Raw genomic sequence first — 22850 nt, forward strand, 5'->3', positions numbered from 1 at the left:
AGAACGGCATAAACATATTTTCCGCCGAGAAACTGTTGCACACTCCTGTAATTGCTTAATTGTTGTTATTGAGTCTATTTCTGCAATAACTGCACTTTATGGCTGTTTAAACTCGACGAACGTTGATGTGACGTTACTGCTCAAGGCGGACTAGGCACCGAGGCATGCCATTACTGTTTTGCCAGTGGCATTCCTGATTCACCAGTTACGATGTCAACTAATACTGCATTTGTTTATGGTAGGAGCTGGCAAGTGGCAAGTGGCAAACGCGTCATCTCCAACCTACGTGCGTTCGGGCTTCAAGCTTCAAGTCACAAAACCATGGATGCTAATAGCTGTTAGCTGTCTAAGCTAACAGCTAATAACAACATTAACGTTTTAGTTGTATGGGTTTAACCAACTATTGTATTGCTATGCTGATTGGACTGAAAGCTTACTATTGTTGAAAAGAAAAGAAAAATGTGTAAAAAATGTGTTTTAAATTCTTAGTGGCCATTCACACCACATAAAACTCTCGTAACGGACAAGCCCGTCTTTTATTGTCACACGAACACCACAATACATGCATGCGGCCACAACACACTCATGCTGACGGTGGCCGGTGAAAAGTGTCCTCTGCATTTAACCCATCCATGTCCTTTCCTCCGAGGGGCAGGCCAGGAGCAGTGGTCGCTTTCTCGTACAGCGCCCGGGGACCAACTTCGGATGTTGTCGTCACTGGTCGGATGACGATGACGATCTGATCTTCTGCATGTTTTTAGTGGGGGGGTTATATACGGAGGAACCCCCTGGGGGGTACGGGGAGAACATGTAAACTCCACACAGAGAGAAAGGCCCTTACGACGAGATAACCCACCTGGGCAGTAGGCACTGAAGATATGGGGGGGAACACAACCACAGCGCTCACAGTGTCCCAGGCGAGAATCGAACTCAGGACCTTCTAACTGTGAGACGACAGCGCTACCGACTGCGCCACCGTACCCCCCACATGCCGAAACAACGTCAAAGTCACGCTGAAACCACGCAGTTTCATTTCGGCATCCTTGTTAACAGGTGAGACCGTTCACACCAGCCGCACGCCACGCCACGCTGAAGCCACGCCAATGCCGTGGTGAAGCGATGGTTCAGGATTCAGTCCTATTTTCCAGGCGTGACGCGTGAAGCTTGAAACTGCCGGGCATGATTTCAATGGGAGTTGTGGGCGGGTTCAAGGTGCGCCGAGGAGCCGCTGAGAGGAAAAGAAAAGGCTTCTTGTGTGAACGGTTAAGCATCAGCCTGCCTCAAGCTTCAGTTCTGCCTATGCTCTGCCTATTGTGTGAACGTGCACTTACAATGGTGGGTGCCACGAATTATGTAGGAGAAGAAAAGCCAGCACTCTCAAAAATGTCCTTTTGTTAATTTAATTGAAGCAGATGGCAGGTACAAACGTTTCGACAGAAGTCTTCCTCAGTGTACAAAGAACCAGGAAATGATAGACCCTTATATACTGTCTGTTACTTCCTACTTCAGCTTTTCAAAATAAAATAAAATAAAATAAAAACTTAACAAGTCATATATAGATAAACACAGTAAAGTAAATAAAGTGTCTATGGAAATAACAAAGTAAGATAGAAACCTATAACGCACAGTAAAGTAGATAAAGTGCATGAGCAAACAATACAATAAAGACAAAATCCAGATGATAAAGCACAGTGAAGTAGATAAAGTGCATGAGCAAACAATACAATAAAGGCAAAATTCAGATCATAAAGCACAGTGAAGTAGATAAAATGCATATGAAAAAATACAAGAAGTCAATAAAAATACTAGATCCTAAAGCACAGTCAAATAAATAAAGTGCATATGGAGACCAAGACTAATAGAACATAGGTAATGAAAATATATAACATTACCTAGAGAATAAATAGATAACTATCAAAAATACAAAATTCATAAAAAAACATCCCAGTAATAACTCCTCATTAAGTCCTTTAGGAAACTCAGTCTGTAGTTGGTGTATCCAAAAGGCTTCTCTCTGTAACAGAGCTCTATCACGGTTGCCTCCCCTACGAGGTGTACCTACCATCTCAATACCCTGGAATCTAAGTGTACAAACATCGTGACCTGCTTCATTAAAGTGGCGAGCAACAGGGGATTTAACATCCTTGTTCCTGATGCATCAGGAACAAGGATGTTAAATCCCCTGTAAAGATTTTGTCTTTATTGTATTGTTTGCTCATGCACTTTATCTACTTTACTGTGCGTTATAGGTTTCTATCTTACTTTGTTATTTCCATAGACACTTTATTTACTTTACTGTGTTTATCTATATATGACTTGTTAAGTTTTTATTTTATTTTATTTTATTTTGAAAAGCTGAAGTAGGAAGTAACAGACAGTATATAAGGGTCTATCATTTCCTGGTTCTTTGTACACTGAGGAAGACTTCTGTCGAAACGTTTGTACCTGCCATCTGCTTCAATTAAATTAACAAAAGGACATTTTTGAGAGTGCTGGCTTTTCTTCTCCTTCATAGACCATTTTGAGCCGTGCACCCACCAACTGTTTTTTGTGAGTGTGCTTGCTTTTCCCCCTTTTTCATTGCCACGAATTATGTCAAATGACGCACTGGGAGCAACTGGCGGTTGAGAAATCATACCCAAGTTTGCGAGTAGGAACTCCCAGTTAAAGTGGCATTTTATTTGATTTTTGCTAGTAGCAACTGGCAATTTGCCACTTGCCAGTTATAAACGAATGCAGCATACAAAGCGGGTCGCTGATTGGCTAGAGCACTTTGTTCCTGGACCTCTCGGCCCTCATGCCAGTGTGCCGACCTCCCTCGCTGCTCGACGGCTCCCGCATCAAATCTTTTTTTTTTTTATAATGAAATTTTTATTATTTTTCACAGATTACATCATCATTTATTTAGAACAAAATGAGACTAGTAAGTCTATGATTAGTAACCCATATAAAAGACAGACATCACACAAAACATAAACACATCCCAATACAAATACATCCCAAAACACAACAAAACACAAACACATCCCAATACAAATACATCCCAAAACACAACAAAACGACAATAAATAAATAAATAAAAGACAACAAAGTGGGGTGGGGGGTCAACACTTTTGTCTTGGATATCCTCCACACACACACACAACATCACTGCTTGTTAGGCTACCTACACACACATGCTCTCTTCATACAAGCAACTTTCCATTTCAAGTGAAACGTAAAAGGGTTTCTGGAGCTTTCCACTCTACCGCCGTACTTCCTCTTTGGAGTATATTGCTTAGATAATTTATTAGTGGCTGCCATATTTTCATAAAGTTGTTTTCATTATCTTTCATTCTGGCGCTGAGTCTCTCCATAGGAAGTGCTCTCAAGATTTCTCTGTACCACTGCGTTACATATGTTTTTTTTTCTTGGATCCAATTTAATAGTATACATCTTCTTGCCAGGAAGAGAAGTTTGTTTAATAGCTTAGATTTTTGCAGATCTAGCACCCCTGATGTTGGAGGGAGCCCCAACAAAAACTGCCCTGGATCCGCTTATGATGTCATAACCTGATGCCACTGATGCTATAGCAGGACGGCACGGTGGCTCAGTGGTTAGCACTGTTGCCTCACAGCAAGAGGGTCCCGAGTTCGAACCCCGGTCTGTCCCAGGTCCTTTCTGTGTGGAGTTTGCATGTTCTCCCCATGTTCGTGTGGGTTTTCTCCGGGTGCTCCGGTTTCCTCCCACCATCAAAGACTAGGGTTAATACTCCTGTCAGTGCCCCTGACCAAGGCACTGGCAAAAGAACTGGAGTTGGTCCCCGGGCGCTGCACTGTGGCTGCCCACTGCTCCTAGTTCTAGGAAGGTCCCTGGTAGAGGATGGGTCAAGTGCAGAGGATGAATTTCCCCATGGGGATAAATAAAGGATAACTTAACTTAACTTACACCCACTGATGGTCTGGATGACATGGCATGAGTTGACATGCATGAATTTGGTCAAAACCAAAACAAAGTGTGCCCAAGTGTGCCCATCGTCTCCAACCTAGAATCGAGCACATCTCTGGTTTTATTCAATTATATTTTATCTCTATTTTATGGTTCTTACCCTGCTTTTTGTTACCTTGCTTTTAGTTGTAGATTGTATCACTCTGTTGGTTGGTCGGCCCACAATTTTTTTTCCTACTTCAGTAGTAATGCTGCCTTTCATTGAAAGTCGGATGTCAGAAGTTCTGACACAGTATTTCCGTATTCCGCTCTAAGGGGGTGGCCACACTGATCCGTGGTGTCTGTCTGTCTGCGTACATTTCTCTGTTGACTTCCATTCATTTTCAAGACAGCTGTCGTGTTAAGAGGGCTGAACTTTTTCTGGATGGATCATGGACGTATCGGATCGACGGATAGTCACCGTCCATTTAGCTAATCAGAGTCGAGGAGGCGTTCTCAGAATTAATCGCATGAAAAAACGCAGGTCAGAGTTTCTGCATTAGTGACATCATCACCAATCATCAAGGAGCACTGATGTCATACCTCCTAGGGACAACATTAGAGAGCAGTGATGTCATCGGTGATGGCACATATCGATGACATCATCAGTAGTTACTGTCACAATACTGAGTGACATCATTAGGGGGAGCAGTGGCCTCCGAAACGGTAGCTGGATGTCACCACAGTGGTAGTCTCAACGCCAGACCCATGAGAGTTCTTACGCTGATACACTACGTTACTGCATGCTGCAGATCTCTATCTGGGTCTGGGACACTTTCCCTCAGCCAGCTGGGGTTGGAAGTGAACCGTTCACTTGGCCAGTGATTGGCCAGTGGTGGATTCAGTCTTCCCCAATCAGTAACGACTTTGCGATCAGACGACAGGAGAGAGGCCCAGTCCATTTTCCCAACCGCTCTCTCATTGCTGCTACGACCTGTCACTCATTCAGTTTCAACCCCCCTAGACCTGACCTCAAACCCCAGAAGTGGCGTGACTCATTTATGTAGTACGCGGAGCACAGCGATTCAACGTAATGAGTCTGGGTAGGGGAGAGACTACCACGGCGGTGATGTCACAATAGAAGTGACATCATTAGCAACACGTATCCAGATGGTTTGATTGATGCCATTGATGCCATTCAAAAATCCTACATTGATGACACTCACTTATTTCACCTTTAGGCTATTTAATCATGGTATTAAAAATAATTGAGTTTGCACTTGTTTAACCTTTGGAAAGTGGTTTGTAGATGTGTTTTGAAATGTTTTATATGAATAAGGTGGTTATGGCTTTGTTTTGCTTCTAAATAACAAAACAATGATTGATACATTAGTATTAGTAGCCCTTTAATGCCATTATCCTGGGGATGCTGAGGCGGTCGCTGATTGGTCATTCCCTCCCTACTCTGCTGCATCCGCTTCCTTTCCTCGAGGTAAAGATGGCAGAGTACGACCTCACCACCAGAATTGCCCACTTTTTGGACCGGCATCTCGTTTTTCCTCTGCTGGAGTTCCTGTCTGTCAAAGAGGTATGCACCGTATTTACTTGTAAAGCTTTCAGTGTGTTCTGTGCTATTTGTAGGGACACGTAGATGGTCTTTATCCAGCCCTGAAAGCCATGTGCGAGAGACAGAGAGACAGTCTCAATTCTGCAGTAGCGTCAAGCCAGCCAGAATAGAGCCGGAAGTCTAGCGATTCTGCTTTCAACATAAAAGTGAAGAAAGTCACCGTTAAAAAAAACATCGAAAGTATGCATTGGAATGCATTGTGCACAACCAAATAATAGCATAATATTTAGTAGAGTTGTAACATTATACATGGAGTGAAATACAGGTGAAAAGTATACACAAACGATAGTAAGCTGTGTCATTGTGCATGGCATTTCAGTAAGTTTTTAATTCTGAAAATACATGACCGGAAGTTGTGATTTAGGTTTGACACTGTTTAATTCATCCTGGCGCTGTTTCAGCTGACTGTAGGAGCGCTCGTTTCAGAACTCGGAGTAATAGGATGTAGCGTTAGACATTCGGCGGGCGGTGTTCCCTAAAGCAAGCTACTGAATAGGGCCAATAATGTTGCCGCCCAGTTGGAAAACACAGGGCCATAAAACGTTCGTATTTTCTGTCCCTGAACGCAATGCTAACAGTTAGCTTTGCAGCTGGCTGCTTTAACCTATTTTAACCAAATCCATGGGTTGGATTGGGTAGTACGGCAACAATTGGGAAGCATCAGTAAATAACGTTAGGTGGAATATGTTTATTATAAAGATCAATATCTGTGTCAGTAGAAACAAGCAGGGCCTGCCCGACACCCAGCTAACGTTAGCCGGTGTGACAGCCTAACTGGTCGCTCCACTATCCTGTCTCCATACGCGTGCGTGTGATTGTTGTTTACTTCCTGCAGCAGCTGTTGTGCACTTCTGTCCGCAGATTCACCACAACTCCACAATGAAACGCTGAAGTCTCCGGCGGATGAAAACGACCCTTCTTTGCTTTTTACCATCTTTTAATCTCCACTGTGCCTGTCCAACAAATAAACTCATAAACACAGGATAGGCGGTGGGTGTGACTGTGGTGTTGGAATGAAAACACCTACTCTCTTCCTACTTCCTGGTGTTAAAATATTGAATTCAATTCAATTAAAATGTTAAAATCCGCTTTCATAGCGATCGACACGAGTATATTGGTGATCTGCATGATTACACCTTTTCAAAGCAGTGATCACTGCTAAAATAATAATAAAAAAACGACTCACCTGGCTGCGGGTTTCGATCCGCAAATTCAAAAGGATTCAGCACTGTAAACCATGCACCTACTGCTCTATGCCACCAGTCCATTCACCGTTGCTCAGTTGTTCACCTCATAACTGAGCAACATTGGTGACTGGTTGAACTGAAGCTTGTTAAATTAACTTGTTGCCCGTGAAAATATTGGACTGAATTTGCTCTAATAATAATAATAATAATGATTGGATTTATATAGCGCCTTTCCAAGTGCTCAAAGCGCTTCACAGAATCATTATTCGTTCACACCATTCGTACCGGTGGTTCGAAAGCGTGGCAGCCACACATCGGCGCTCAACGGCCCCTCCGACCACCATCATTCATGTCTACATTCATGCCAATAGACCCTTCTCACGGGGGCCATTTTGTGTCGAGAGGCCAGGGTAAACACAGGTGCAAGCTAAACACTAATGAGGGTTTCCAAATCCCAATCATGGAAGTTGGAAACCCTCATTAGTGTTTTGCTTGCATCTGTGTTTACCCTGGCTTCTCGACACAAAATGGCCCCCGTGAGAAGGGTCTATCATACGAGGCAAGGAGGGTTAAGTGTCTTGCCCAAGGACACAACGACGGCAGCTGGGAGGGAGCGGGGATCGAGCCGCCAGCCCTTGCGTCATTGGCTGACCCGCTCTACCTCCTGAGCTAAAGCCGCCCCACAATCTATGCTGATAGATAGGGACTTCACTTAGAACTGGCAATATAGGCTAGTGATCTCTGGCACGAGGCAACTGAAAATAACTTGAAATATCATAATTATTTTCCACATCCTCTGTTTTCTTATCAATGATGCTCCGCCTTTAAATGTAGTCTGAATGAGCCCACACGCCCTTTTGACAAATTGGGAACCAGATAGACTAACAGCAGATTACATGCCCAGTCAGTCTGCTCTTATTTTGTTTATCATGTCACCCCTGTTTCTTTATTTAACAAAGCCTACTTGGCCATATCAATTACCTTGATAGATATTGCATTATTTTAGAGTTTATGTTATAGAGCCACTCCAGACAGCTCTCGACAAGTGAAAACAAAATATTGTCAAACAAGCGCTGCAGTCGGTGGATTTTCATCATTTGCAATTATGGCATTACATCATTAAAGTCATTGAATTTGATGTTGAAGAAGCTGTGGGAACCCTGTCATGTTCCTCGTTGTTCAGTAACATTGTCTAGGGCTGCCAACTTTTGACTTCAGTTTGGAGTGAGATTTGTTCCGGGAGGACAACACCTATTCTTGTTCATAATAAAATGAGCATTATTCGTGGTAACGTTAGACCTCCCTGTGGCCTTATGAACCAACACCTTTTTCACAAGACTTTTTCTTTCTTTCTTTTTTGCTAATGTATATTTATTGCGTAGCATTTATTATATACACTTCACATATTACCGGTACTCATATTTTTTTCAAAACAGGATAAAAAAGATAAGAAGATATGCTTTGCAAGTCGCTCCCATCATCCAACACCCCCCCCCCCCCCCTTTAGTGTCTCAGACCTATCAAAATAGAAGTAATATCTGAATAAATTATCAAGTTAATACAAAACCAGAGAAACTAGTGGTAGAATATGAATACCACACAATATGAACAAGCATGGGCACCTGGTTATGTTTTAAAATGAGGGCACAAACTTGGAAAGATACATGTTTGGGCCAACAGATACAGTCGGTGTGTGCGTGGCCGTGGGGGGAAACATGAGGATTTTCCCCCACGCTGCCCCATTGACCACGTGTCTATGATGAGACACTGCCTGAATGTATAGGGAGTTCCCAAACGTTTTCATCTTGGGACCAAAAATAAAAATGTATGTGAGAGAGTGTGCATGGGTGTCTCACTCTCATTGAGTGAGAGTTGGCACCTTGTCACCCTTTATGTTCTCAGTACTACGAACACCAATATTATTTAGGGTATGGATGGCAGATACAATTACCATGTCTGTGAGGAGTTGCTGCAGTTTACCAGGTGGAACAAGGGGCATCAATTCTAACCCAATAAATAGTTTTTGCCTTGTTTCTAATAATCAAATTGATTGCAAACACATCTTTCTTTGTAGCTGAGTTAAAACACCTGCGGCCAGTTGCACCAACTGGTCTTACACTGGTCTTAAGCTAAGTTGGTCGTAACTTTACGACCTAACAGCTACGCCGGTTGCACCAAGACGGCTTAAGCCTTCTGTTCACTACGACCAGGCGTAACTCTTACGCCTGGTCAGGAGGAGGAGGCCTGCCTGTAACAGAGATCTCCGCGGAGACCTTTTTGAGTCCTTACCGTCATCGTCGTAACACAGCCAGTTCTCCGTCTTTGAAGCACGATGTTAGATTATAACTAACTAGTTGTGTGGCTTAGCCTTCCCAAATGTTGCCATAAATTTTTTAGAATTTAATACATAGAATTGGGAACGTTACATTCAATTTCATTCAGACTGTCTGTCTGGCTCAATCACCGCCATTTTTCCCCCGGAGCGAGGGAGGATGGGATGAGGGAGGGTGTAGTGATGCACATACAGTAGTGGCTGAGAGAGCGTAGTGGCACAGTGACGCTCCAAGCAGGTCGCGAGGCACATTTTTGCAACATCATCCAATCAGGGTGCATTCCCTGGCAATTCACATGGTCGCGCATTGCTACGACCCACGTAGTTAAGACCAGATGTAAGCCGTGTTGGTGCAACAGGTGTAAATCCACTCTAAAGACTGGTCTTACGACCAGGCATAGTTAAGACTAGGGATGTTCATTTTGAAAAATGTCCAAAATTGAAAATCGGGGAAAATTAACGATCAATTATCGATTATCGATCATATTAATAATAATTATATATATATATATATATATATATATATATATATATTTTTTTTTTACAAAATGAATGCCTATGGCAGAAAATACGAAAGACAACGTGTTCTCCTCAATGAACTCTTTATTTCAATGTGTCTCCTCTCCAACACTCTGCTGTCCCCGGCGCATGCCGGTGTGAATTCCCCATGTTTAAAACAAAGGCCCGTGCCCAGCCAGAAAACTAGAGACTATATGAAGATCCACCTCACGTTAGTCGGCTGTGCAATTGAGTGGGGCGAGGAGGAACGAATTCCACCCAAACCTAGTCCGCAAAAAAAAAAAAAAATTTTTTTTTATAATAACAATAATCGATAAGAATTCCACATGATCGATTCCATTCCTTAACGATCAATTATCGATTTTCGATAACTGATGAACATCCCTAGTTAAGACCACTTGGTGCAACCGGCCCCTGGTAAGATGAGAATATCATACAAGAGCATCCACCTCACCTCGATCGTCTGTTATTGCCTCTGTCAGATCTACAATGAGAAGGAGCTGCTTCATGGAAAGTTGGACCTACTTAGTGAGACCAACATGGTGGACTTCGCCATGGATGTGTACAAAAACCTCTTCCTTGAGAAGGAGATTCCCCACAGTAAGTGCTGTGTCTAATGGCTTCTTTACATGTTAACGTTACATGCCTGAGAACGAAGCTCAGTAGCTACTGTACACACTCCCCCCCCCCCCCCCCCATCTTTTTCCCCCCAGCACACGCAAAATGTATAAAACATGCATCGCCACCAAGAAAGATATTAATATTGCTTGATAGGCTTCAGGCAGGAATACTGTGCTACACCACTCAATATTGAGTGGCTATAATGGTTGTTTTATCAACTATGTAATAAGATTTTATCAGTTCAGTGGTGGAGCACAGACTATATACTGGTTGGTTTATGGTGTTGCTACAATAAAAACACTCTTTATCCTTTGCCATAATAAAAACAAACACTGTATCCTTCCTGTGTCATTCAGCTCTAAGGGAGAAGAGGACAGCAGCTTAAGCAGCTCCAGTCTGAGACCGAGCCTATCGTGAAGATGTTTGAGGACCAAGAGACCACAAGGCAGATGCAGTCCACCAGGTGAATAACAATATCATCATCAAGTATATTGACTGAAACTCGAGAGTCGTCAGCTTTTTTGTTTTTGCCAAGACATCCCGAAACATTACTCTATCTTTAGATGTTATTAGGCGTATTGCAGCTAATAAGATCGTTAGATTTATTAGTGGTCTTACTTGAATGATTCTAGGATTAGTGAAAACGGTTTATGGCATGGCAGCATCGCAAGGGGATTTTGTAATTCAAGAATCAACCACTTTCCCAACTGTCTTTGGAGGGTTTCATTGAGCGAAGTCAGCAAATGCAGAAGGGAAAGGAGACAGACACAATATGCTGCGGCTAACGTTATTAAGGCTTTTGTCGTCTGCGGTGATTAAAATAGTTTTGTCATATTCAGTCTTCATCCTTTCCTTTGTTTCTTGGCGAGAGTGAGCACAGTTAATCAAAAGCATTTTTTATTTTGATCCTCTTTCCAGTTTTTTGTTGTTGTTGTTTTTTGTTGCTGAGTTGTGTAGACATTTGTTTATTTAAGCCAAAGTTTTGCAGAGGTTCCCGTTGAACTGTTATGTGAGAAGTGAAGCCTGATAATTGCAACGTAGACTTAGCTCTTGTCTGTGTTGTTGTTAGTTTGCTGTCAGTTTGCAGTTGGGGGAAATCTCTCTTTTGGATGAAGAGTCATGTTTCTGTCTTTAGCACATGAATTGTTTTTGATACCAATGGATTTGTAAAACAATAGGAAACTCATCTGGGGTCACTGAAGAATGTTGTCTTAAGCCAAAGGACAAGCAACGGTCTAATTCAACTATTGTGACCTATCAGTTTAAGTTATGCTTGATGCAGTTGTTTGTTTTTGACAAGATTTCTGGATTTATACAGAGGATCATCCAGTACTGGAAATGACAAATGGTTAGATATTTGAATCCCTTAGCTCTGTACATTTGGGTTAATACAGACCGATTTTGATATACAAATTATTTTACAGTGCAGTAGAGCCTATTAGGGTTAGTCTTTTTATTGAACAGTTAGCAAATATGGGCCATACCAGACTTTATTTGGATAGCAACTGAAGCCAGAAATCTCAGGCCAAGCCAAGCCATCATACTCAATCATGTTATAGCCTAATCTATAAACAATCTGTCATTATTAGAAACACTTTATGGATTAGGAGTAAACTGTGTTCTAATTTGTTTGGATTTGTTGAAGTAATGAAAACCACTTTAAGGTTTTTGTCCCAGCATCTTGCCTGTGCTTCCTTGACTTGTTTGGTGCAGAAGGTGGCAGTAATGCTGTGCAGACTTTTGTGTGAAGGGCAGACACTTGATGGACATCTCAGCAGCAGTTCTCTCATCTAGGGCCTAACTAGTTTTGACACTGGAGAGATGTTTTGCATTACCATTAGAGCATGGATAATAGGGATGCACTAGGGATGCACATTTTCCACAAATTCCAAACTCGATCATTGGTAACGTTAACGAGCAATCAATCGAGTAATTGTAATTAAAAATAACTAAATTTTCCAAACCAAACCAAATGCGTTTTTTCCTCAATAAAACCTTCATTTATACAGCAGCAACTTATTGTATATTTCTCACAGCATTGCATAGCCTACCTACGCTCTGAAACACATAAAAACGTAGAGGCATAACTTTTAGACATGTCAACATTTGCCCAGAATCCCCGCCGCGGCCACAGGGGCTCACTTACCGCACGCAGATTGTTTACTTTTTCTGTTGCAGTGCGTTGCAGCTCTTAAACGCTGTTGCCGAGTTGCTCAGCTCCAGTCCAGGTGAGACTAGGATCTGAATGAACATTGTTCAAGTGATTGTTGTTGTACGTGGGTCGCGACTCTTCCTCTTCATCGCTGAGCTGATGGTGGGTTGCTCCAGGTTTGAGGAAGAGGAGCCAGCCAATTTATCCGAATTAACACTGTTCAAGTAGAGCCTAGATCCTCGATGCGCGGCTCGCGAGACGATGGCAGCTCTAAACTCTTTCATTGGCGGCTCGCAGCCCGCGAACCCGGTCCAATTTTTTTTTTTTTTTTTTTTTTACAAACTACAAACATAAATAAACGTCAACTTGAAACTATGTTTCAACTACCACACAGCCTATAATATTATAGCCTATGTTTATAAAAATAATATATATATACACTGTATATATTAAAATTGACAACCGGTCCGTGACTTTCCTTTTCATCTATCTACCGGTCCTTGGCACAAAAAAGGTTGGGAACCCCTGGTTTAGCCTACTGAGCTGGGTGTGGAGCATCAACATAAATAAGGTGTGGAGACCAGGGGCCTGTACTACGAATGTTGTATAAGAAGATCCAGGATCTGTCCCTTGATCTGGTTTGTCTAAACCAGATCAGCTCGATTGTAGTTAACTTGTACTACGAACGTCGATTGCCACTCGTTAACTCGAACCAGGTTTTTCTAATCAAGCTCTCAGCTCGTGCACATAAAAATGCCCGTGCACTGGAGCTCGTGCCCGCAAAAGAGGCGTGGTTTTTAACAACTGCCAATCAGAGTGCAATATGGACTGCTCCAACTCCTACAGCGCAAGACACGCCTATTTCCTCATTGAATGAAACCGCAAATGCAAATCTGCGTTGGATATTATTACTGTTCCCGAATGACTGTCTAAAGTGACCACTTTTATCCACACCAGTAATTTCTTTGAAGAGCGGTTTCGTAGGCTATCTACAGCTCTCTATCTACAGTCTTTTGTGGAAGCAATGTGTAATCTATCTCAGTCCAAAATCCGTATGTAGCTATAGACCATTTAGGCTCAATGAATAATAATGATCCGTGTCTGTACTTTGTTCAGTATATTGTATTTCAATTTGTAACCGTCAAATAAAATAAAATAAAATAAAATAAAATCAATGTGTTTAGTCGCACTGATTGAATAATTCCTATAGGCTAATCAATAAAAAAAAGAATGATAATAAAATAAAATAAATGCTTCTGAACTGAATCGACACGGTACGTGCGGGCATAGATTTCATTTATAAAAAATAGCCTATTTTGTGGTCACACTTATTGTCAGCAGAGTCGCACTCTCCTGATGAAGTGCTTAAACTCATCAGCTCAAACCGAGCCACTTACTGCCCCCTCGATCCTATCCCTTCCTCTCTCCTCCAAACCATCTCACCTAACATATCTCCCTTCCTCACTACCTTCATTAACTCCTCTCTGTCCTCTGGTCTTGTTCCACCTGCTCTAAAGACTGCAAGAGTCAAGCCTCTGCTTAAGAAACCCTCCCTTGACCCTACTGCTATTCACAACTACAGACCTGTCTCTCTTCTCTCATTCCTTTCCAAAACCCTCGAACGAGCAGCGTCCGAACAACTTTCTCTCTATCTCTCCCAAAATGACCTCCTGGACCCTCTGCAGTCCGGTTTCAAGGCCTCTCACTCCACTGAGACAGCTCTTCTTGCTGTCACAGAGGCCCTTCACACTGCTAAGGCCTCATCCCTCTCTTCTGTTCTTGTCCTCCTTGACCTGTCTGCTGCCTTCGATACAGTCAACCACCAAATCCTTCTTTCCACTCTGTCTGACCTCGGCATTTCAGGCTCTGCACTCTCCTGGTTTGCTTCCTACCTCTCGAATCGCTCATACCAGGTCTCATGGAGAGGGTCCCTCTCCAGATCCTGTCCTCTTACCACCGGTGTCCCCCAGGGCTCAGTCCTGGGCCCCTTACTTTTCCTTCTCTATATCAGATCTCTTGCCTATGTGATCTCTTCTCATGGCTTTTCCTATCACTGCTATGCTGATGACACCCAGCTTTTCCTTTCCTTCCCCCCCTCTGACACGCAAATCGAGGCTCGCATCTCTGCATGCCTCAAAGACATTGGCGACTGGATGTCTGCCCACCACCTCAGGCTCAACCTTGGTAAGACCGAGCTACTCTTCCTCCCAGGAAAAGACTGCCCTCTTACAGATCTCTCCATCTCCATTGACAACACCACTGTACTTCCCTCCCAAACAGCCAAGAACCTTGGGGTGATCCTTGACAACCAGCTGTCTTGCTCTGCCAACATAGCTGCTACAGCGCGCTCCTGTAGGTTCTCTCTCTACAACATCCGCAAAATCCGTCCCTTTCTCACAAGAGAAGCGACTCAACTCCTGGTCCAGTCTCTTGTCTCCTCCCGCCTGGACTACTGCAACGTGCTTCTGGCCGGCTTACCTGCCACCGACATCCGACCGCTTCAGCTCATTCAGAACGCTGCAGCCCGTCTGATATTCAACCAACCCAAATTCTCTCACGTCACTCCCCTCTTCCAGGAGCTCCACTGGCTTCCCATCTTGGCCCGCATCAAATTCAAGACACTGGTACTGGCCTACAGGGCAGTACACCAGTCTGCTCCCCGGTACCTGCAATCCATGGTCAGGTTCCAAACCTCTCACCGCTCCCTTCGCTCCTCCACCAGTGCAGGTCGCCTCGCCCCTCCTGCGCTACGGGGGCTCAAAAGTCGCTCATCCCGATCTCGACTCTTCTCGTCCCTGGCACCTCAATGGTGGAACGAGCTTCCACCTTCGGTCAGGACTGCTGAATCACTGCCGATCTTTCGGAAAAGACTAAAGACACACCTTTTCAGGCTCCATCTGGGCCCTCCTTGATCTAACTTCGTCTCTCTCTTTCCTTATATAAAAAAAAAAAAAAAAAAACTAACCAACCTTGTACCACTAACCTAAACTTGTACCACTGTTCCTTCAGAAGCTGTAGTTGTCACAGACTGTGCTCCATAGTTGATTGTTCTATTGCTGACAAAAAATGTGTTATTGTAAGTCGCTTTGGATAAAAGCGTCTGCCAAATGACGTAATGTAATGTAAATGTAATGTAATATCTCCATATTTCATATAATGATGCTGGAAATATGAAGTTCAATCGAATCATACAGGCCAAAAGCAACAGAGTTGCAGCTGCAAAATGCAGGAGTAGCCTAGATATGAATCATCTTAATATGGGATCGCCTGTGTGCAGGTGATCCCATATTAAATTGCTTAGATGTAGTAGGCTATTCCAGCATGTAGGCTATGACCATTTCAATTCCAACCCAACGTCAGTCTCAGCTCCGTTGCGCACACGGCACCATGCGCTTTGGAGAGTTTATGTAACCTTTTTATGCCGGTTTAGTGATATTTCTCCACTCACTATTCAGCTGCAATCGATCAGCGGGATCAAACAACGTATCTAGGCTACTTAAAAGCACAAAAATGAATATATAAAAACATATTCCAAAGTGGTAAGTAGGGCTTAATTAAAATAGCCAACAAGTGCAAGGCTTTAGTCCTTGATTAACATTAACATTGATTAACATTACTCATTCAACATTCAACAATTCGTGCTCCTTCCTAGATGGGAAACTCATCCAGAAAGGGGTTGGCCATTTTTCCAAACTGCTGATTTGATTGGTTCGTGGGCGGTGTATTTAAGGTCTAATCTTATCCTTGCAACTTAACCTGCTGCGGACCAGGTTAAGTGTGAAGCATAAGTTGCTATGGAAATATATGTCGGTAAGAAGTTAACTTGCTTTGTAGTACGGCCAAACCAGGTTTAAACCTGAAGTTACCTCGCTAAACCACTAATCTTGCTTTGTAGTACAGGCCCCAGGAAAACACAGGCTGTTTACTGAGCTGGAGGTGTGTGGAGCTGCATCCCAGAGAGAGACAGACTGGACATCAGAATTTTTTCATATATATATTTTTAATCAAGTCGGTGTGAATGTTTTCATCACTTTTATCAGTTTTTTATTAAGTCGGCCTGAATGTTTTTTATATTATATATATATATATATATATATATATATATATATATATATATATATATATATACATGCATACATACATACATACATACATGCATGCATATATATATATATATATACATATTAGGGGTATAATGGTACACAAAAGTCACGGTTCGGTACGTACCTCGGTTTTGAGGTTTTGTCTGTATTCCAGCTGTTTGACAGGGCAAAGGCATTTCCCCCCACTTTAAATCTTTATTGTACACAAGTTTGTAAACAGAGCACATGTGTGGAGTAGCCTACTCCCACCAACCCCTCCCCCACTGTCTGACACTGGTGGGTTTCACTTTCCCAGTAAGTAGGGCGTACTTAGTACTTAACTAGCTAGTACGCTAACGTTATTGGATGCGGGTTTTGTTTACCATAATGATTACGTTCGGTCATCGTAATGGATTATTGGAACATGACAAGGAGTCATCCCCTCTTCCTCACCGCATCTTGCTTGTCATCCCACGCAATGTAAGTTGCTGGTTTACAAGTTAACAGCTTTGTCAGTGTTATGTAACGTTTAGCCGCAACGCGCAACTATAAAGGACTTTGTCGCGGCTACCGAACGTTACATTAGCAAGCTTACATCGTTGGCTTGATGTTGACAGAATTTGCAAAACAGCTTATCGCCTGAGTCATAAAAGTCATTAGGATACTGCTCTGCACTTTTTTGACGACGGTAACGGGAGAGCAGCTGGACGCTTCAATACTGTTGTGGTTTGTTCTCTGTTCTGGAGCGACCCCCGGGAATGTTTCCTCTCCACAAAACGTTAGATTCTGTGAACGCGGATTTCTATGGCCCTTGTATTGTTTTCGTGTGTCTTCTGTGGCGTTTAATTCAATTCAATTCAATTCAATTCAATGGCGTTCAAACAGCATTTAGGTGCTCCTGGATTTGTCGTATTTGTCGTGTCGTTACGTGAAACCCGTACCGTGAACTCACGGAAGGAATACATGTACCGTGAAACCCCTAATATATATATATAAAAAAAAAATTATAAAGTCGGTCTGAATGTTTTTATGATTTTTATAATTGTTTCTAACATTTTTATCATTGGTTCTACATTTTTTATTATTGGTTTCATCATTGTGCTGTGTGGTTTTGCGGTAAAAGTGGCTCTCCTCTTGACTTTGACCGGCTAGTGTGGCTCTCATGGAGAAAATAGTGAGGATCACAGAAGTAGAGCATCTTATGACTTGTCTGAAAAGGGCTAACGTTATAGGTTAAGCTGGTGTGCTTAGGGGGAGGGCCGAGCAAAGGAAGGGGTGCGCTTGATTTATAACACAAGACAGAACGAGAGAGACAAGAGCCGCAAAATCGTTTGATGTCGATTATCTTGTTTTCATAATCGTGGACAGCCCAAATCGTAATCTAGATTAAAATTCGATTAATCGAGCAGCCCTACTTCATAATGGTGCATACATTTCCAAATACCAACACTGAAGATCACATGGAGAGAAGGCCATAGAGTCAAGGGGACATTCACACCAAAAGCGTTTTTTTCAGTCAGAACGCTATGAAAATCATGTTGAGAGCGCTTCCATTGTGCACAAAACACAGCGCACGGAGCGTTTTTTTGCGCTCCGTTTGTTTTCCCCTGTAGTCGCGTGCAGTACAGATCAGAACACAACGACCACAAGGACGGTAGCCAGCTAGTTTTGTCTGTTTGATGTTGTTCACTGTCAACATGAAAGCCAGATTATTGCTAATTGTGGCAGAAGCGGAGGTTGGAGGATCCCTCAGGAGGAGAAAAGGTAGGATGAGTGGAAATGACGAGCAGGGCGCTTTTCCTCTAATGTTCAACTTTTTTCAGCTTTAAAACGCCCACAGCGCTCCTCCAAAAACAACAGATGCCACCAGCGCTTAAATGCCAGGTGCGTTCATTAAAAGAGGAGCACGTCTAGCGCGTCCTTACATAGAGAATGAATTGCAGAAAGACGCTGGCAGCTCCAAAAACGCTTTTGGTTTGAATGTCCCCTAAGACTGTACTGAGAAATCAGGATAGATTTTATTCACCAGATGTCATTTGTTAGACCTGGATTAGATTTGTAGTAGCCAAACCAAACATAATGAACAGCCCATCACTTTGCTTTAAATGTGAAATGGAAAAATACACCTGAATAAGGCTCCAAAGACCAGGATGTCAGCCAACTGGCGACTCCAGTTAAATGGCTTCTAACTACAGGAACTGTTGGGCTTTTTTTTTCAGGGATGGACGGATGCTGTTTGACTATTTGGCAGAGAAACACAACGTAAGTTGGCTTTGCTTTGCTGACATCTCACTTCTCCACTGCGTTTCCCATGACTCCTCTGTGAACCCATGGTTGTTTAGGGGTGTAGTGGGAGGGGCAGGGAAATGCAAAATTACTTCCCAAAACCCTTAACTCATTTTGGGGGTTTGTATGGCTTGCAGAAATTCTGCGGACATTTACATTCTGTGGTGAATTGTTAAGAATAAACGGACTAGCTCGGGACTCGTGGATAGAGCCGCAAGAATGCCGGAGGTTCTATATTTGGCGTGATGTTTGGCTTCTTACCCTCCCCTCCGTTGGTTCCCTCCCACTCCGGTATCCCGTTGACCTGCACCCTGTCCTCACTGCACCTCCACACTGCCCAGCCCGGGGGCCCTCAGCCTCTCCTCACTGCACCTCCACACTGCCCAGCCCGGGGGCCCCTCAGTCTGCCTCTACACTGACCAGCCCGGGGGCCCCTCAGCCTGCCTCCACACTGACCAGGCCAGGGTCCCCTCAGCCTGCCTCCACACTGACCAGGCCAGGGGCCCCTCAGTCTGCCTCTACACTGACCAGGCCGGGGGCCCCTCAGCCTGCCTCCACACTGACCAGGCCAGGGGCCACTCAGCCTGCCTCCACACTGCCCAGGCCAGGGGCCACTCAGCCTGCCCCCACACTGACACAGCCTGCTGTGGGACAGGCTTGGAGCACCCGCTGCCTGTTACAGCTACACTGAATCTCAGTGAAAAGCCTCTGTTCACACTGACATCAGCACAAACTGCTCTGAGAAACTGGACAACAGGAAGGATGTTTAAATATAGGCAGACATGTAGGCCTGAAATGTTATCCCATACATATCATGTATATACATACACCTTATTTAGTTCACATGACCACTTCTTGGTGTGTTTGTTACACAACAATTGGAATGTTCTAGCTTTGTGAACTTTAAAATAGATGTACTTGTGTTGATTATTTTTTGTAGTATTCTGGTATGGTTGGCTATTTCTTTGTTCTGTACACTGCCCATGCATGACAAAAAAGACTGCTGGCACTTTGGGGGGAGGGAGAGTTATGCTTAACCTCTGGTTATGTTTATTTTTTTCTGTGGTATTGATACTCTTGTGTTTCTCTTGAAGTTCCGGCAGGAGTACTTGGACACTCTGTATAGATATGCCAAGTTCCAATATGAGTGTGGAAACTACTCCGGTGCTGCAGAGTACCTCTACTTCTTTCGTGTCTTGGTAAGTTTGCAGGCTTTGTCAGACACACATAGCACAACAATAATCATTAATCGTGATTTCTGCAGATTTTTATTTCACAGGACAGACTCAAGGGTAATAATTATAGTAATAACCGTACAGCTTGCCTTGCTTAACAATGTGGTTGTAGTATTGCAATATTTTCATGGATATGTTAGCCTGAGGCATTTCTACTATGACATATTAAAATGGCATACCACATTTTGTTTGCCAGATTACTTTAATTCTTCCAAAGGCCGGTGCTTGCATCGAGGAGGAAAGGAACACTTACAAGTAATTGAATGTGAAAAGCTTACGTCATTCCCTGTTCAATTCCCTGCACGTCTTCTGTATTAGGGGGCGGCTGCTTCTCTAGGACTTGCGTAGGATCTTTTTACTGGGCCAAGTGATCAGTGGCAGACTGCATAATCTCTCTTTAGTCTTGTCACTGGCCGGGCCTCAGTAGACAGCGTATTGATTTGAATGCTGTGGCCAGATAGCTCCTTGTCACGATTCCTGGGCTCATGGTGTGCTCAAGTTATGCAGGGCATCCCTTAGTAAGCCTCAAGAGGGCTACATGTAGTCTATTCTATTTGAGTAGAACTGAGAGGGCTACATGTAGCCCTCTCAGTTCTACTCAAATAGAATAGACTACATGTAGCCCTCTCAGTTCTACTCAAATAGAATAGACTACATGTAGCCCTCTCAGTTCTACTCAAATAGTATAGACTACATGTAGCCCTCTCAGTTCTACTCAAATAGTATAGACTACATGTAGCCCTCTCAGTTCTACTCAAATAGAATAGACTACATGTAGCCCTCTCAGTTCTACTCAAATAGTATAGACTACATGTAGCCCTCTCAGTTCTACTCAAATAGTATAGACTACATGTAGCCCTCTCAGTTCTACTCAAATAGAATAGACTACATGTAGCCCTCTTGAGGCTTACTAAGGGATGCCCTGCATAACTTGAGCACACCATGAGCCCAGGAATCGTGACAAGGAGCTATCTGGCCACAGCATTCAAATCAATACGCTGTCTACTGAGGCCCGCCCAGTGACAAGACTAAAGAGATGTCCATCACCAAACCCTTTAATCACAACTCTGATCAACACACGAGACTAAGATGATGTATTTTCCTATATGTTTTTTTATGGCTCCGCCGGCGATAGCCAGGCCAGAGCCTGGCTATCGTCCGTCCGATGTTCGTTAATGCGATATCTGAGGAACAGCTTGACGGAATTTCATCAAATTTGCCTCAAACATCGACTTAGACTCAAGGATGATCTGATTAGATTTTGGTGGTCAAAGGTCAAGGTCACTGTGACCTCTCGAACGCCATTTTCAAGCTTGTTAACGTGATATCTCAGAAATGCCTTGACGGAATTTCATCAAATTTGCCTCAAACATCAACTTGGACTCAAGGATGAACTGATTAGATTTTGGCAGTGGTGTATAAAGTACTCAAAATCCATACTTGAGTAAGAGTATAGATACTTTACCAGAAAATTGCTTGGGTAAAAGTCAAAGTCACCCATTAAAATATTACTTGAGTAAAAGTCTTAGGGCCCTATTCTCCCACAGGCCTTAGGCGCAAAAACTGGCGCAAAAAAACGTGCCTTGCGCCTGCCTCGGGAAGATAGCAACATGGCTTTAGGCCCCGAAATACGCTTTACGCCAAAGAGGCATGGCGTAGTGCCAGAATAGGCCAGAATGGGCGTTTCGGCCTTAAATACTGGCCTAACGATATCTTCCGCCCTGGCGTTAATTTTGCGCTTAGCGCTTTTCAAAACCAGGCCTATTCAGTGCGCCGGTTGCGCGGAGCTCTCCTCTGCCATCTCACTCTCTGTCCCCCCTCTCTCTGTGTCACTCCCTCTCTCTTGCTCATCAGACAGGCACAATGACTGATGGAAAAAATGTTCGCCGGTTCTATTATTGTGCGTAATTGCGCGGACTCTCCTCTGCCATCTCACTCTCTCTCTCTCACTCCCTCGCGCATCAGACAGCAGACAGGCACAAAGCCACACATGTGAAATGACTGATGGAAAAAATGTTCGCCGGTTCTATTATTGTGCGTAATTGCGCGGACTCTCCTCTGCCATCTCACTCTCTCTCTCTCACTCCCTCACGCATCAGACAGCAGACGGGCACAAAGCCACACATGTGAAATCTCCCAGCATGCATTGGGCTAATACATTTCGATAATAAATAGCAACCAAATGAGCCTAAATAGATAGAAAGGTAGATAGAAATAATGAAGTAATGTTAACACAACATGCAATGTAGAACATTTCAATATTGGACAAAATAAAATCTCGAAATCAAAACACAACCCTATGTGAAACATATATGTCATCCTGGTGGTATATATATCCCTCGCAGATTTAACGTAATTTAGGAGATGAGTGACAGCCGTAACTCGGTTCTACTGTGACTTCCTACTGTGATGTCGCTCCAATAAGACGACTTACTTCACATTTTCTTTTACAATAAAAACACATTTATGCAATGACTTTACATAATGTAGGCTATATTTATGTGCATCATCCTACCTGTGCAGCAGTGGAGAGAAAACGATATTCTGGACAAACTTTCACCAATCTAATCTCATCATGACATAGGGATAGGCTTTTTCTAGCCAATGCGTTTAGAACATTCTTTTCACTTTGATCTTGCTATAGTGTAGCGTATTTACATGCTTGCAGTATTTAAACTGTAGTTAGATTGGTTTGAGAAGCATAATAATATGGAATAATAGCCTATATATGGAGACAGACAGACGGGGATGAAAGGGAGGGGGGGAGCAGAGCGCTTGGCTTTTCTGGCTTTTCTGGCTTTTCTGGCTTTACTGGATCGCTCCGTGGAATTGGAGCTTAAAAGGCAAGCTTGTGATTCGTTTACTGCACTTCCCCAATGAGCAGATTGTGCATAATTTTACGC

The 22850-nt window shown here is 43.3% G+C and overlaps 1 protein-coding gene across 1 annotated transcript in view; it reads left to right on the forward strand.

Annotated features, from left to right (window-relative positions):
• Positions 1 to 5404: 5404 nt before the first annotated feature.
• eif3ea (eukaryotic translation initiation factor 3, subunit E, a) overlaps positions 5405 to 22850 on the forward strand; it is a gene marked incomplete at its 5' end in the record, with an annotated part of 73931 nt that continues 56485 nt past the window's right edge. Inside the window, 6 exon segments of the mRNA XM_083637877.1 lie at positions 5405 to 5494; positions 10054 to 10171; positions 10549 to 10567; positions 10569 to 10655; positions 18646 to 18688; positions 19807 to 19911. Of these exon segments, the coding sequence (XP_083494003.1) occupies positions 5405 to 5494; positions 10054 to 10171; positions 10549 to 10567; positions 10569 to 10655; positions 18646 to 18688; positions 19807 to 19911 (462 nt within the window).

This window comes from Poromitra crassiceps (assembly GCF_964638095.1).
Source record: "Poromitra crassiceps genome assembly, chromosome: 1".
Classification (NCBI taxonomy): Eukaryota; Metazoa; Chordata; class Actinopteri; order Beryciformes; family Melamphaidae; genus Poromitra; species Poromitra crassiceps.